This window comes from Gossypium raimondii, chromosome 12 (assembly GCF_025698545.1).
Source record: "Gossypium raimondii isolate GPD5lz chromosome 12, ASM2569854v1, whole genome shotgun sequence".
NCBI lineage: Eukaryota > Viridiplantae > Streptophyta > Magnoliopsida > Malvales > Malvaceae > Gossypium > Gossypium raimondii.
In genome coordinates this window covers 45,586,814-45,601,049 of record NC_068576.1, presented here as the reverse complement: position 1 = coordinate 45,601,049, position 14,236 = coordinate 45,586,814, and the positions used below count along the sequence as shown (strand labels likewise).

At 36.7% G+C, this 14,236-nt stretch overlaps 1 protein-coding gene and 1 pseudogene across 1 annotated transcript; one reads left to right on the top strand and one right to left on the bottom strand.

The window, feature by feature from the left end:
- Window positions 1-2,543: 2,543 nt before the first annotated feature.
- Window positions 2,544-3,258, bottom strand: LOC128035515 (uncharacterized mitochondrial protein AtMg00810-like). Its single transcript, XM_052625287.1, has 2 exons — window positions 2,800-3,258; window positions 2,544-2,699 (listed from the first exon to the last, which is right to left on the bottom strand). The coding sequence occupies exons 1-2, from the start codon at window positions 3,256-3,258 to the stop codon at window positions 2,544-2,546; spliced, it is 615 nt and encodes a 204-aa protein (XP_052481247.1).
- A 3,351-nt stretch (window positions 3,259-6,609) lies between these two features.
- Window positions 6,610-11,106, top strand: LOC105764441 (putative U-box domain-containing protein 42; annotated as a pseudogene).
- The last annotated feature ends 3,130 nt before the right edge of the window (window positions 11,107-14,236 follow it).

Genomic DNA, 14,236 nt, shown 5'->3' with positions numbered 1-14,236 from the left:
TTTATTTTCAAGAGAAACAAACGAGAACATTATTCAAATCCTGTACAAGGAGATAATTAATTTTTAGTGAAGAAGGGTTGGAACTGTCAGACAGCAGAACAGGGGTGACTTTAAAGAATAAACTGTACTTTTTGGCTGAACTAAAAATTTTGAAAATTTTATGGTGAGAATATATGTGAGTCTAGTTTTAGGGAAAATTTTTGGATCCTAATTTGGAGTTCTTTAGCTCAAGATAAAAATAATTTAGTGACTATGACATGGATGGACAGCATTGAGTACACATAAGTAAATAGTGAAATTATGGATAATGTTACTTATAAGCAGGTTATAAACATTAAGGATGTGAAATAGAGTGAAGGTGAAATCAATACTGATAAGTGAATGATTTTAAAATGATAGATCGAGAACCCGAAGCAAGCCGAGGAAAAGAAAAAGTAGCTGATTAGTCCTTGAACTTTTACAAATTCTGCAAATCGACCCAGATAAGTTCATATGACTAAAATTTAATCATTAAATGTTAATTTCATGAATTATATAATGTATGATGAGATATATTTATTATTGAAATGAGAATAAAATAAAAATGCGAAAACCGAATAAATGACCAAATTGAGCGGAACGCCGGATTTGAGTACTTCTGATCAGTGGCAAGTGACAAGTGATAAGTAGTAGCTTCAGCTACACTTATTTGATCAGTGACTAGTGGCAAGTGATAAGTGGTAGCTTAGCTACACTTATTTGATCAGGGACAAGTGATAAGTGATCATACGTAAGACCATAGTTATACTATGGCAAAGTGGAAGTGAAGTACTCAATTTTCCGTAACCGTTCCCTAATTTTGATTAAGGATGGTAAGTGACAAATGGACCCAAAAGAATTATAGTAAAAGGATAAGTAGTAGTGAGTTTATACTAAGGGACTTACCAGTGATTGTGGTTGACAGGTAAACTTAGTAATGGTGTATAATGTATAAGTGTATAAATGTTTGGTAAGATTTATGTTTTATGCCTATTAACTTACTAAGTTTCTATAAGCTTACTTGAGTGTATTCAATGTCTCTTGTAGATTGACGTGAAAATATACGGAGGATCGAATCAACACTGAGGATCACACTATCTAGATTTTCTCTGGTAGCTTTTGTAAATTTCCTTTTTGATTTATAGGGCATGTATATAGTTTGATGATAATATAAATACTAAAACTTGTTTAATGAATATGAATTAAAGTAAAGTGTGATGAATATGCTAAATAGTATAATTATAATTGAATTATGATTTGGTATCAAATTGATTGAAATAGATTGGTTGGTTTGGATTGATTCCGGTTTTAAAATTGCAGGAATGTTGAATTATGATTTTGTATTTCTATAATCCGAATTTAGTTGTTAATTGTTATAATTTAATTTAATGTATATGGTAAGTGTTGAGGTGAGAATTATTGTGTTTTGCAATTGAACTGGATTGATTTAGTATGTGATGAATTTTTTGAATTTATATTGATTGAATTGGTATATATATTGAATATATTGATTATTTGAATTGAAATGAATATTGGTTGAATTTGAAAAGTGAATTGAAACCCTATTAACTGTATCGGGCTTAGTCAGATATAGATGACATGCCATAGGATTGGAAGAGTTTAGGGATTTTTTCGACTTCGAGTTGATGAGACACTGGGTGTCAATCTATTACTTCGGATTAATTCGATGAGGCACTGGGTGCTAATTTACTTCGGTTTAACCGATGAGACACTAGGTGTCAACTTATTACTTCGAATTATCCAATGAGGTACTGGGTACCAAACTAGTGTGTTTTGGTTGGATCCGTGTATCCGCCCGAGTCTGAGTCGTGTTAATAGGGGTAAATGAATAATAAAGTTTTATAATTGATATTGAAATGATATGGTATAAGAAATAGAAGTGAAATAGTGAATTGAAAATAGAATGTGAAATATGTTGCAAATATATGGAACATATGTGTTATATACTCATGAAATGACTATGGAATGGATATTGCAATTGTATAATGAAATGTGAAATAAATTGTGAAAGACTATTTATATAGCAAGTATGAAAATTGAGATATTTGTGAAATAAATGAAATATGATATGGTTGTTGTAATAATTAAATATTAACATGTGTTTATATTTAAATTGTATATTTGTAATTTCTTATCTATAAATATTCGGATTATAGAAATACCACTAAGTTTATACCCAGTGTACGGTTTTGTTTTCCGTGCGCAGGTTAGGTACTTAACTTTTGATCGCTAATTCAGCATCTAACAACGATCCCAAACTCAAATGTAGTGATGTTTTTCCTTTGTGTCGGCATGTACTTAGGGTGTCTAAATAATAGTTATTTTTGTGGTTTGATTGTAAATGAGGTTATAAGTTTAATTTTGGTTGGTTTTATACATAAATATGTGTTTGTTTTTGAAGCCATATTATGACAAATTGATTTGGATTTGGTATGTTTATAATTTGGATTAAAATGATGCTTTGATGACTTGTTTTGATGATATGAAATGTTTGAAAATTCTGCCTATTTAACCTGTAAACTCCGGTAATACTCTGAAACTCGGTTCCTGCGAGGGATACGGGTTGGGGGTGTTACAGCTCCTATAGCTGCTACATACTCTGCCTCAGCTATTGATTGAGCAACAACAGTTTGCTTCTTTGAGATCCAACAAAAAAATGGCTGAACCAAGGGTAAACAAATACCTTAAGGTGCTTTTCATGTCATCTATCGATCCTGCTCAATCACTATCAGAAAAACCAAGCAGCTTCATGCTTTCCACCTTGGTAAACATTATTCCAAAGCTTTGAGTGCCATTGATGTATCTGAGAACTCTCTTTGCAGCTTGAAAATGGTTCACTTTGCAGGAATGCATGAACCTGGATAAGAGACTAACAACATACATTATATCTGGTCTTGCAGCTGTTAAGTAGAGTAAACATCTCACCAAGCTTCTATAGGATGTCTCACATACTTTCTCAAAGTCACATTGGCTTGACAATTTTTCTCCAATAGCAATTGAAGTGCTAGTTGCTTTGCAATTTTGCATAGAGAACTTGTTCAGAATCTTCAAGACAAATGCCTTTTGACTCAAGAAAATCTCTTGCTGAGTCTGGGACACTTCCATGCCAAGGAAGTAGGACATTTCACACAATTCTGACATTTCAAGCACACTTTCCATCTTGCCTTTGAAGTTAGTCAATATAGCCTTGTTTTCTCCTATCACTAGCAGGTCATCCATATATAAGGAGACTATGACCTGTGTTTCATCACCTTCCTTTTTCACATACAAATTTGGTTCACTGATGCTTCTTTTGAATCCCAAGCTCACCAGGTAGGTGTCAATTCTGGCATACTAGGCTCTTGGAGCCTGTTTTAAGCCATACAAGGCTTTTCTTAGCTTGTAAACACTGTCTTCTTCACTAGGAACTTTGAAACCTTCAGGTTTTTCAACATAGATATCCTCATCAAGAAAGCCATTGAGGAAGACAGATTTTACATCAAGTTGATGTATTTTTCACTGCCTTTGTGCAGCCAATGCAACCAGCAGTCTAATTGTATCAAGCATTGCCACTGGTGCAAATGTTTCAAGGTAGTCAATTCCATATTTCTGACTAAATCCCTTCACAACCAGCCTTGCTTTTAGTTTGTTCAAGCTTCCATCAACATTTTGTTTGGCTCGAAACACCCATTTCACTCTTATAACCTTCTTGTGAGCTGGTCTTGCAACTAACTCCCAGGTTTGATTTTTGTAAATCATGGTCTTCTCATCCATCATGGCTTGCTTCCATCCTTGCTGAGTTTGATCTTCTTCAAAATAGGTTGGTTCAACAGTAGCCATATTTGCCCTCTTATATATTTCACTCAAGGGTCTGGTTCCCCTAACTGCCTCAACATCTATGTCCATTTTAGGAACATTTTGATCTCCTTCAATTTGGTTTGTTACCAAGTCTTCAGCAGTAGCTTCTGGATCACTTTTATCCCAGTTCCAGCTTGAATTCTCATCAAATACAACATCTCTTCTCACAAAGACCCTTTTGGTTGTAAGATCCAGAATCCTATAGCCTTTCTCGACACTGCTGTAGCCCACCAGAATGCTAGGCTGAGCTTTCTTGGCTAACTTGCCTCTTTTGACTGTAGGAATATGTGCATAACATATGCATCCAAACACCCTTAGGAGAGCGAGTGATGGCTTGAACCCAAACCAAGCTTCAAATGGTGTTTTTTCAAACAATGCTTTAGTAGGCAGCCTGTTTTGAAGATATATTGCTTTTGTAGGCAAATTTTTCTCAACATCAAGCATCTGGCCATATCCATCAAGCTTTTATTCTTTCTCTCACTGACATCATTCTAATGAGGTGTGTAGGTGTTGGTGAGCTGATGTTTAATGCTTATTTCATCACAAAAACTTTGAAACATTGCTGAAGTATACTCTGTGCCATTGTCTGACCTTAGTATCTTGAGCTTGCAACCTGATTCTATTTCTGCTGCAGCCTTGAACTTCCAAAACACTGACACCACTTCTGATTTGTGCTTGAGAAAATAGCCCCAACAAAATCTTGAATAATCATCAATGAAGAGAATAAAGTACTTGTTGCCATTCAAGGATTCAGTTCTCATTGGGCCACACACATCAGTGTGGACTAATTGCAACTTCTCAGATGCTCTCCAGGCATTGTTCAAAGGAAATGGTAGTCTAGCTTGCTTTCCTAGCTGACATACTTCACAAACATCCTCCTTTGTGACTGATTTTGTGAAGTTTTCAACCAAGTCTCTTTTGGTCAGCTGAACTAGAGATTTGTAGTTAACATGGCCCAACCTTTTATGCCACAACTTAGATTCATCTAATATAGTTATGTAGGCACAAATTGAGTTTTTACTCTAATCGACAATAAAGCTTCTGTCAGTCATACTTACTGACATGAGCTTGGATCCACTTGGATCACTAATTAGGCACTCTTTATCCTTAAAAATCACAGAGTAACCCTTTTCAAGCAGCTGAGCTATACTATGCAGGTTTCTATCAATTTCAGGTACTAGCAAGACATTAGAAACAAGTTTGGTACCTGTAGGAGTGTCAATGAGCATATCTCCCTTGCCTTCTGCTTTAATGTAGTGTCCATTGCCCACTTTTACTCTTGTGCTGAAGGATCTGTCAATGCTTTTGAAAATGGTCTCATCAGGTGTCATGTGGTTTGTGCCACCATTATCTATCAGCCATCCTTTTGTGATTTTTTTTTCTGGTGGCTGAATAAGAGACAACAAATACTTGTTCTTCTTGATCACAACCTTCTTCTGCCACTTGGGCTTCAGCTTGAGGCTGTTGAGGTTGATTTTGCTTCTGCTTGCCTTTATTTCTGCAAACTTTGTCAACATGACCCATCTGTTTGCAGATTTTGTGTTGAACATCAGGTTTGAACCAACAATTTGCCTCTGGATGGCTAAGCCTTCTACAATGTGAGCAAGGTGGATATCTTCTTCTTGCCCCATCTCTTCTAGGCTTATTTGACAAAGTCTTCTTCCCCTTATAGCCAGAGGAGCTCGAGGTTGGTTTGCTCTTAGCTTGGAAGGCACTTTCTTGATGCTCTTCCTGTCTGATGGCTCTTCTTTGGTCCTAAGCATAAAGAGCATTGATTAACTCAGTCAAAGAGATCCTCGACAGATCTCTTGAGTCTTCTTGGGAGGAGATTTTGGCTTCACATATTTTAGGTAAGGTTGAAATAACCTTTTCCACTATTCTAGCTTCACTAAACTGGTCCCCAAGCAATCTAATGTTGTTCACAACAGACATGATCCTGTCTGAGTACTGCTTAATTGTTTCTGCTTCCTTCATCTTCAAATTTTTGAAGTCCCTTATTAAATTCAAGAGTTGTTGTTGCCTTGTTCTTTCAATTCCTTGAAACTCCTCCTTAAGCTTGTCCCATGCTTGTTTTGGAGACTCACAGGCCATAATCCTAGTGAAAATCAAATCTGACACACTGTTTTGAATACAGGACATTGCCTTGTATCTTTTGGCTCTATCATCAGAGTGTTGTTTGATCTGAGCCATCGTGGGGTTGGCTCTCAAAGGTGGTGATTCTACATCAGCATTAACAACCTCCCACAAGTAGAATGCCTACAGGTAGGTCTTCATCTTTACTACCCAGATATGGTAGCCTTCACCATTGAACACTGGTGGTGGTGCTGGAGAGAAACCAGATGAAGACATTGCTTTAAAGGATTGAAAAGAGTGAGGTCCATTAAGAAATCAGCTCTTGATACCAATTCTTGGAACTAAGAAAACAAAATGTGAAACTTTGACAGAAACTTAAGCAATAAGCTTCAATTTCTTGCTGATCAAACAAGAGAATTGGCTATAGTTTTGTGAACTTAAAAGTGCTTAAGTAAAACCAGAAAATGCAGAAGAATTTGAAAGATTTTCATTACATTGAATAAAGGCATAAAGCCATTACATGTACCAGGCATTTAGCTGGCCAAAATGATGAAAAATGCTACCTAAACATTTACCTAACTCCACTAAGTAGCATAGAAACTTGATAAACATAGCATGTACACTTGGTAAGGCTGATTTATCAATCTATCAGCACCTAATTACATCAAACATGCTAACAACTTAGTTCATATCTAACTAAGTAACAAAACATCCAATTGAAGTAACAAAACATTTGCATGATCTTCAGCAGGAACTTGCATGGCTCGGGGCAGCTTGGTCTGCTTCATGGTCTTCTTCATGGTTTGCATGTAAGCCAGCTTCAACATTTTTAGATTCTTTTCTTCTTCATTTCCATTTTCTTTTCTGTTGAATTCGAGTATAATAATTTAACCCTTTTTTTTTTGTTAGTTTAAGTTTTTTAATGGCACGCCCCAATCTCAATCTCAAAGAGCTTTAGGACATAACAACTCCCCTGTTCGAATTTGACGTGTTTGTGGATCACACAGTTCATGTATCTCAACTCACGTACAACCCAGTTCTGCTACCATTTTTAAAATAATATTTTGATCCGGAAGTTCACTGTTTGTCTTAGAAAACCGTAACAAGTATGGATTTCAGTATCATCAACCAGCCTGTTAGGAACTACACCTATAAACTAGAATAAACCATCAACAGTTTACTGGAAAGATTCCTTTGAAGTATTGACGGTGAAATTTTCAGGCATCCCATCCCATGTATACTCCCTACTTTATATACAAAAAAATGAGTATATGATTTTGAAACTTGAACTATGAATTTAAGGAAAGGTAACTGTTATCTTCAATAGGACGCAAGTTTCAACCTGATTGGCAGACTTGCAGAATATGTTGAGACAATGGACTGCATCAGCTCCTTAAATTTTGAACATGTATTTTTTACTTATGTTGCTCTGACTTTTCATTCTTCTTACAGAATCTGTGTCCAATACAAACTTGCACATAAGTATGGGGATATAGTCCTCTAAATACTGTCTAGACATACTAGATTCTATGCTACATTCTAATCCGAGGAACATAGCTTTCTTATATTAGTATGCAATACTTTTTTTTTTCAGATAAAGAACACTTCCTTTGCTAGTGTTTTTGAATCCTTGTTGGCAGATATTTCATCAATCATAGAATCTGTAGAATTTATACAAGCTGAGCAGGAAAACTTTGTTGAATTGGGATGCTATCTTTATCGAGTTTTTCCAGCAATAATGGAGTTGCAGTTTTCAGAGAATCCCCCAAAAAATATAGAAGTGATTGTACAATCTCTTTCCATGAATGTCAATTTGGCTAAAGATCTTGTTGGAGAATGCCATAAAGAGAACCATCCAGTCTCAGATGCTGAACTTGTGAAGATCATAGCTGAGCTAGTAAGGGTGATTAAAGACATAGGTGAATGTTTGTGTTTGATACCATCTACAACATTTGGGGGCCAGAAGTATGTGGAAACTGCGGTCTGGTCTCTTTCGGATGAATTGCAGAATGTTCACTTTGAATTCAAGCAACCTATAGAATCACAGATGTCTTATGCAATGCAAATCCCAAGTTCTCAAATGTTGCCAGTGCAGGAAGAATCAGATCTTTACCCTGTTGATGACGAAGTATCGGTGCCTACAGAGAGTTCTCAAGTTTTGAGTATGCCATGCCCGGTTGATTTCATTAAGAGTACAAATCAGAGAAGCCAACGGCAACATGAAAACGTGGACAAATCTTTGGTGACATTGCCACATGTAGCTCACTATATCGAACCATTGTACAGCACATTCTTCTGTCCATTAACCAAGCAGGTTATGGATGACCCAGTTACCATTGAAAATGTAGTGACGTACGAGCTGAAGGTCATAACAGAGTGGCTTGAAACCTTCAGCCATCAAGACAATATAGTCTGTCCAACCACAGGGATGAAGCTAAAAAGCAGAGTTTTAAGCGCCAATGTTGCTCTAAAGACCACAATAGAGGAATGGAAGGAGAGGAATGAGGTTGCAGGGATCAAAGTTGCCCGTATCGCATTATCGTTGGCTTGTTCAGATAGTATGATATTAGAAGCAATAAGAGATCTGCAACATATTTGCAAAAGAAGACGGAATAATAAGGTACTAGTAGTTAGTGTTGGAATATTGCCATTGCTTATTCGGTTACTTGGATATAAAGATAGAGATGTTAGATGTGAGGTTTTGGAATTATTACGACAACTGACGGAGGAAGATGATGAAGGAAAGGTTTGATTCTTACCCCTTTCCTGATATTTTTGTAGCATGATTTTGAGCTTAACCTTAGCATCTATGATATATATATGCATATATTTACATATATATATATCTTTTATCTTGCAATAAACCCATGTTTTCCTTGGAGATATGAACAGTTAATATATATTTTCAGGAAATGATTGCTAATATAATGGATATATCAGCTATGATTGAGTTGATGTCAAGTAGTCACCAGGAAATTAGGCATGCATCATTGCTTTTCTTAGTTGAGCTTTCAAGATCTCAAGCTTTGGGTGAAAAAATAGTCCACCTACTGGAGCAATTTTGATGCTGATCAGAGTTAAATTCAATCATCATGTTGATTCCTTTGCTGCAGAAAAAGCAGATAAAATTTTAAAGAACCTGGAGAGATTTCCAGATAATATAAAGCAGATGGCTGAAAATGGATTCTTGGATCCTCTTTTAAATCATCTAACAGAAGGTAATTAAATTTCATTATGTTGTAGCTGATAACTTGTAACACTCCAATCTAAAAGCTCCACCTATTGAGAGGTCCTTTTGTAGGCAAAAGAACCAATTCTAAACTAAACATTTCTGCGAGTTAGATTTGCTGAAGGATGATTAACTTCTGATAATAAGTTTCAAACAAGTTTCAAAGTCAAACATAAGCATGCTGGTTACAGTTACGTGGTTAACTGAACAGGTTCTGAGGAGGTTCAAATGGAAATGACAAACTACTCGGGGGAACTCATCCTTAGTAATGACAGCAAAGCGTATGTGGCTGAGAAGGCTTCTACAAGTATTATTAAAATGGTGCAAAGTGGGAACACCATTTTCAGAAACGCAGCATTTAAAGCTCTATCACAAATCTCATCTCATCATCCAAATGGCAAAATCCTTGTAGAAGTTGGCATTCTCAACATTATGGCTGAAATGATGTTCACTCGCAGGATATATGATGAACTAATGGATTCAAAGAAGAGGCTGCTGCAATACTTGCAAATGTTCTTGAATCTGGGGTTGAACATGACAGCATCAAAGTGAACACTCATGGCCGTAGGTTAAGCTCAAATTATGCTGTTTACAACATTATCCACATGCTTAAGAACTCAACTCCAGATGAGCTCAACATCAATCTCATCCGGATTCTGTTATGCTTAACAAAGTCACCCAGATCAATGGATACAATTGTTTCTGTTGTGAACGAGACTGAAGCAAGCTATACCCTCATTGAACTCATCAATAACCCACATGAACAAGTTGGGGTTGCCGTAATCAAGCTACTCATTTTGCTTGTACCGCATGTCGGTAACACACTAGTTGAAAGGCTCTGCAAAACCAGGGACAACCTCAGAGTTTAATGGAATGCCCTTCTGGAACTAACCACCTTACAGAGAAGCAAGCACTTTCTGCAAGATTCCTGGCGAAACTCCCTCAACAGAATCTCACACTCAACCTAGCTCTTCTCAACAACAATGTTGTCCCCACAATCCTTGAGAGAATCTTTCTAATCCAAAGAAATGGAACAAGAACTAGCAGGCATGCAACTGTGTACTTAGAGGGTCTTGTTGGAATTCTTGTTAGATTCACAGCTACATTGTATGAACCCCAAATGTTGTTCCTTGCAAGAACTCACAACTTGACATCAGTGTTTACAGAAATGCTCATCAAAACATCCAGTGATGAAGTTCAAAGATTGTCAGCAATTGGACTGGAGAATCTCTCATTAGAGTCAATAAATCTATCACGGCCACCACAGATAAAGAAAACCGGGTCTAAAAACCTCTTCCGCCTACCGAATTTGTTGTCTTCCAGGTCAGTTGAAACCAGAAAGATACCAGTTCTATGTCCAGTTCATAGAGGTGCTTGTTCTTCAGAAACCACATTTTGTTTGATCGATGCTAAGGCAGTTGAAAGGCTGTTAGTATGCCTGGACCATGAAAATGATGAAGTAGTTGAAGCTTCAATGGCAGCTATCTGTACTTTGTTGGATGACAAGGTTGATGTAGACACCAGTGTGAGCCTGTTAAGTGAAAACAATGCTATTCAATATGTATTAGAAGTAGTGAAAGAGCATAGACAAGAGGGTCTATGGCAGAAATCATTTTGGATGATTGAAAAATTCTTGGTAAGAGGTGGAAATAAGTCAGTTTCTGATATATCACAGGACAGACTACTGCCTGCTTCATTGATTAGTGCTTTTCATAATGGGAATGATAGTATGAAGTAGATGGCTGAGAATATTTTGAGACACTTAAAGAGGATGCCGACTCCTTCAGCTACTTATTACAGCATGTAATGAAAAGATGCTTGAATTTCAATTCAGTTTTGGAAGCTCATCTCTGAAAACAAGCCAACCATTTTTGTTGCGTAGTAGTTCCAAGTTGTGATGGGAAAAAAACAAAAGAAAACTTGTTTTATGATTACCATTGCCATTTCTTTCTTGCTTTTAAAAGTTTAGTAATTAGATGTTACCTTTTAAAGTTGATTAGAGGAATCAATTGGATGATGTATAAGTTTGCTTTAGAGCTGACTAGTAACATACCACATTAAACCAATGAATATTAAAAAGACAATTATAAACGTTTATTTCTTCCAAGTTAGTGGACTGTCTAATGCTTTAGCATTTCTCACTCATTCTAAAACATCTGGATTTCCTACATATTATAACTTGATTCTTCATCCTTGCTCTAGAAAAATGGAGTTGCAGCTTATAACTATCTGTGTATATTTTATATTGCTGGTAGGCTTGACTGTAAGAAAATATATTCCATTGGACTATTATCACCCATCATTAAATAAGAATCATATAATAATAGATTTGTGTTTCAGACCTTGGAAGGACCAGGATTGTATGTGATACAAGCAAGACATGACAGTAATGGACAAGAGAATGCCATTGTTTACTTTTTCAGGCTTTTTCATCCGTAAACTTGATGAAACCGCCATTCTAGCCTTCCAATAAGTGTAATCCACACCATTAAGCACAGGAGACGAGACATTGATGAACTTTTTATTGCAAACATATATCAACATCAGTAAATCAACTAGATGTGTTAAATGGTAGGATATCATACCAATTAAAAAAAACTAAGAACGATGTTTGCAGCAAAACTGAGCAGTGGCAGAAGCAATGCTACGAGCAGTGTCAACTGCGGCACTGATGAAGAACAAAAAAGAACAATGGAGAACACAACGATATGTTTACTTAATTTGGTTTCCCTATGTATGTAAGGCCTTGTCTAAAGAGATAAACCATTATCTTAATACCTCATGCAACAAGTGATTACAAACTCTAACACTCACTATGTTAGAGTCTCACTTTTGCACCTAACAACTATATCACTCTAAACTTAAGATAAAAACCAAGTAACACACTTGATTTTACACTCAAATAGAAATAAGTGCTCTTAAATCAGAACCACACTTGTACAAGTCTCCTCAATTTATAAACATTCAAGACTTGCTAACATGGTAGATCAATTACAATCAATCTTTCCCTAGAAAACAATAGGATAATAAGCTCTAAGAATATGCTTACAAGTTTACCCAATCCGGTTCAATCTCTTCAAAGCAGGAAATTCAATTTCCTAAATCTAATTCAAACTGATCTGCAAGATATGTTGCGGTTTGGATATCATAGATGCTTTAGCCTGGAATTGGTCTACGAATGGTACGTTCCCTATAGCTGAAACTTATAACCATTATGTTGGCGCGTCTTGGGGGTTGATGATCTGATTGATTGCTGATTTGAAAGTGCCCAACTCCTTAACTTGTGCGACAATTCATATGGATTGTCTTTAAGGGTCGCCTCTTGACCAGTGAAGAGCATGGAAGACGAGGATCAACTAGGGATAGGTGTTGTGATGGATGTGGTGCAAAGGTTGAATCAACTTTACATATTTTGAAAGACTGTATGTATGCTAAGGGGTTTCAGAATGCCATTGTTCCTACCAGGTCTAAGGCTAAGTTCTTCTCAGTTCCCCTACATGAATGGATGCACTGGAACTTGATTAATCATGACAAGATTTAGTTTGACGATGGTATTTGGGTCACTTTTTTCTCACTATCGACTTGACTCCTTTGGAAGCAGCGAAATTCCGTTGTGTTTCAAGGGACATGGGTGCTGTCGTATGATAACACTATGGCTGAAAGGACAGTTGAAATGATTGTTGATGATAGTAAACAATGGATAACTCCGAAGGATGAGTGGGTAAAACTTAATTCGGATGGATCGGTTGGTTTTGAAACGCATACTGCAGCTGTTGACAGATTTTTGTGGAATTCTGTTGGGTTTTAAATCGAGTTAAACAATTTTGAATCGATTCAAACAACAACAAAATCAAGTCCATCGACAAAACAATCGATTCAAAGTGACTATAATGTTTTTGATGCTTAAGCAAAGATATGAGAGCAAAAAATTGAGCCAAACATTGCAGCCTCAACTAATCTGCAAACCGATCTGCTCTATCTGCTGTCTCTCAATTTTTCATTCATCAAAAGATTACAACATAAGTCATTTGTTTTCACCAAACACACCTAACCCCACTAATCTGCCTAGTAACAAGTGAAACATAACTTGTACACATGCTGATTTGTCTAAATCAGTACCTAAACACAAGTAATTTACCAACTTAGTACATTTACAACTAAACACCATAACAAAAGAACTAATAATGAAACTAAAAGCTAAGCAACATATAATGTGTTGCATGCATGTGTGCAAACTGTGATAGTTACATGCAAACACTAAAAAACAACCAGTTGCATGGATGATCATCTTCAACACTCCTCCTTGGCCTCCATGCTATGAACACCATTCATCTTCCTTAAATATTCAAACTTGACCTTTCCAAGTGGCTTGGTTAGTATATCAGCCAGTTTGCATCCAGTTTGCATCTTGATCAGCTCGCAAGCTTGCAGTTTGATGAGCTCGCATTTTGGGGAGCTCGCACTTTTGCAGCTTGCATTTCATTCAACTTGCAGCTTGCACTTTGCACAGCTCGCACATTTGTCAACTTGCACTTTTGTTGAGTTCGCAACTTGCATTTTGGAAGCAAAACTAGTGTAAATCTTTGGAAGCAACACTAGTGTAGCCACCATGTCAATCAAAACTAGTGTTAATTTTGGAAGCACATCACCTTTTTCCTTAGCCTCAATAAACGGGTCATTTCCAATTTTTACTTTGGAAGCAAATTTAGTGTCAATCTTCCTGAAAATGCTCTCATTAGAGGCCATGTGATTTGTGCAGCCACCGTCAATCAACCAACTCTTGTTGACTTCGCTGCTTGAAACAGAACAAGAGGTAGTAAATAGATGCTCCTCCTGAGCTTAGTTCCAATCAACTGCCTGAGCTTGAGCATTGTGCTGTTGTGGCTGTTGCTCTTGCTGCTATTTGTTTTTGCTCACCTTCTCTATATGACTAAATTGTTTACAGCTTCTACACTGAATATCTGGCCTGAACCAATAATACCTCTCCAAGTGATTGGTTTTCTTGCAGTGAGAGCATGGTGGATTTTTTTCCTTTTCACTGTCTCTCCAACTCTTCTC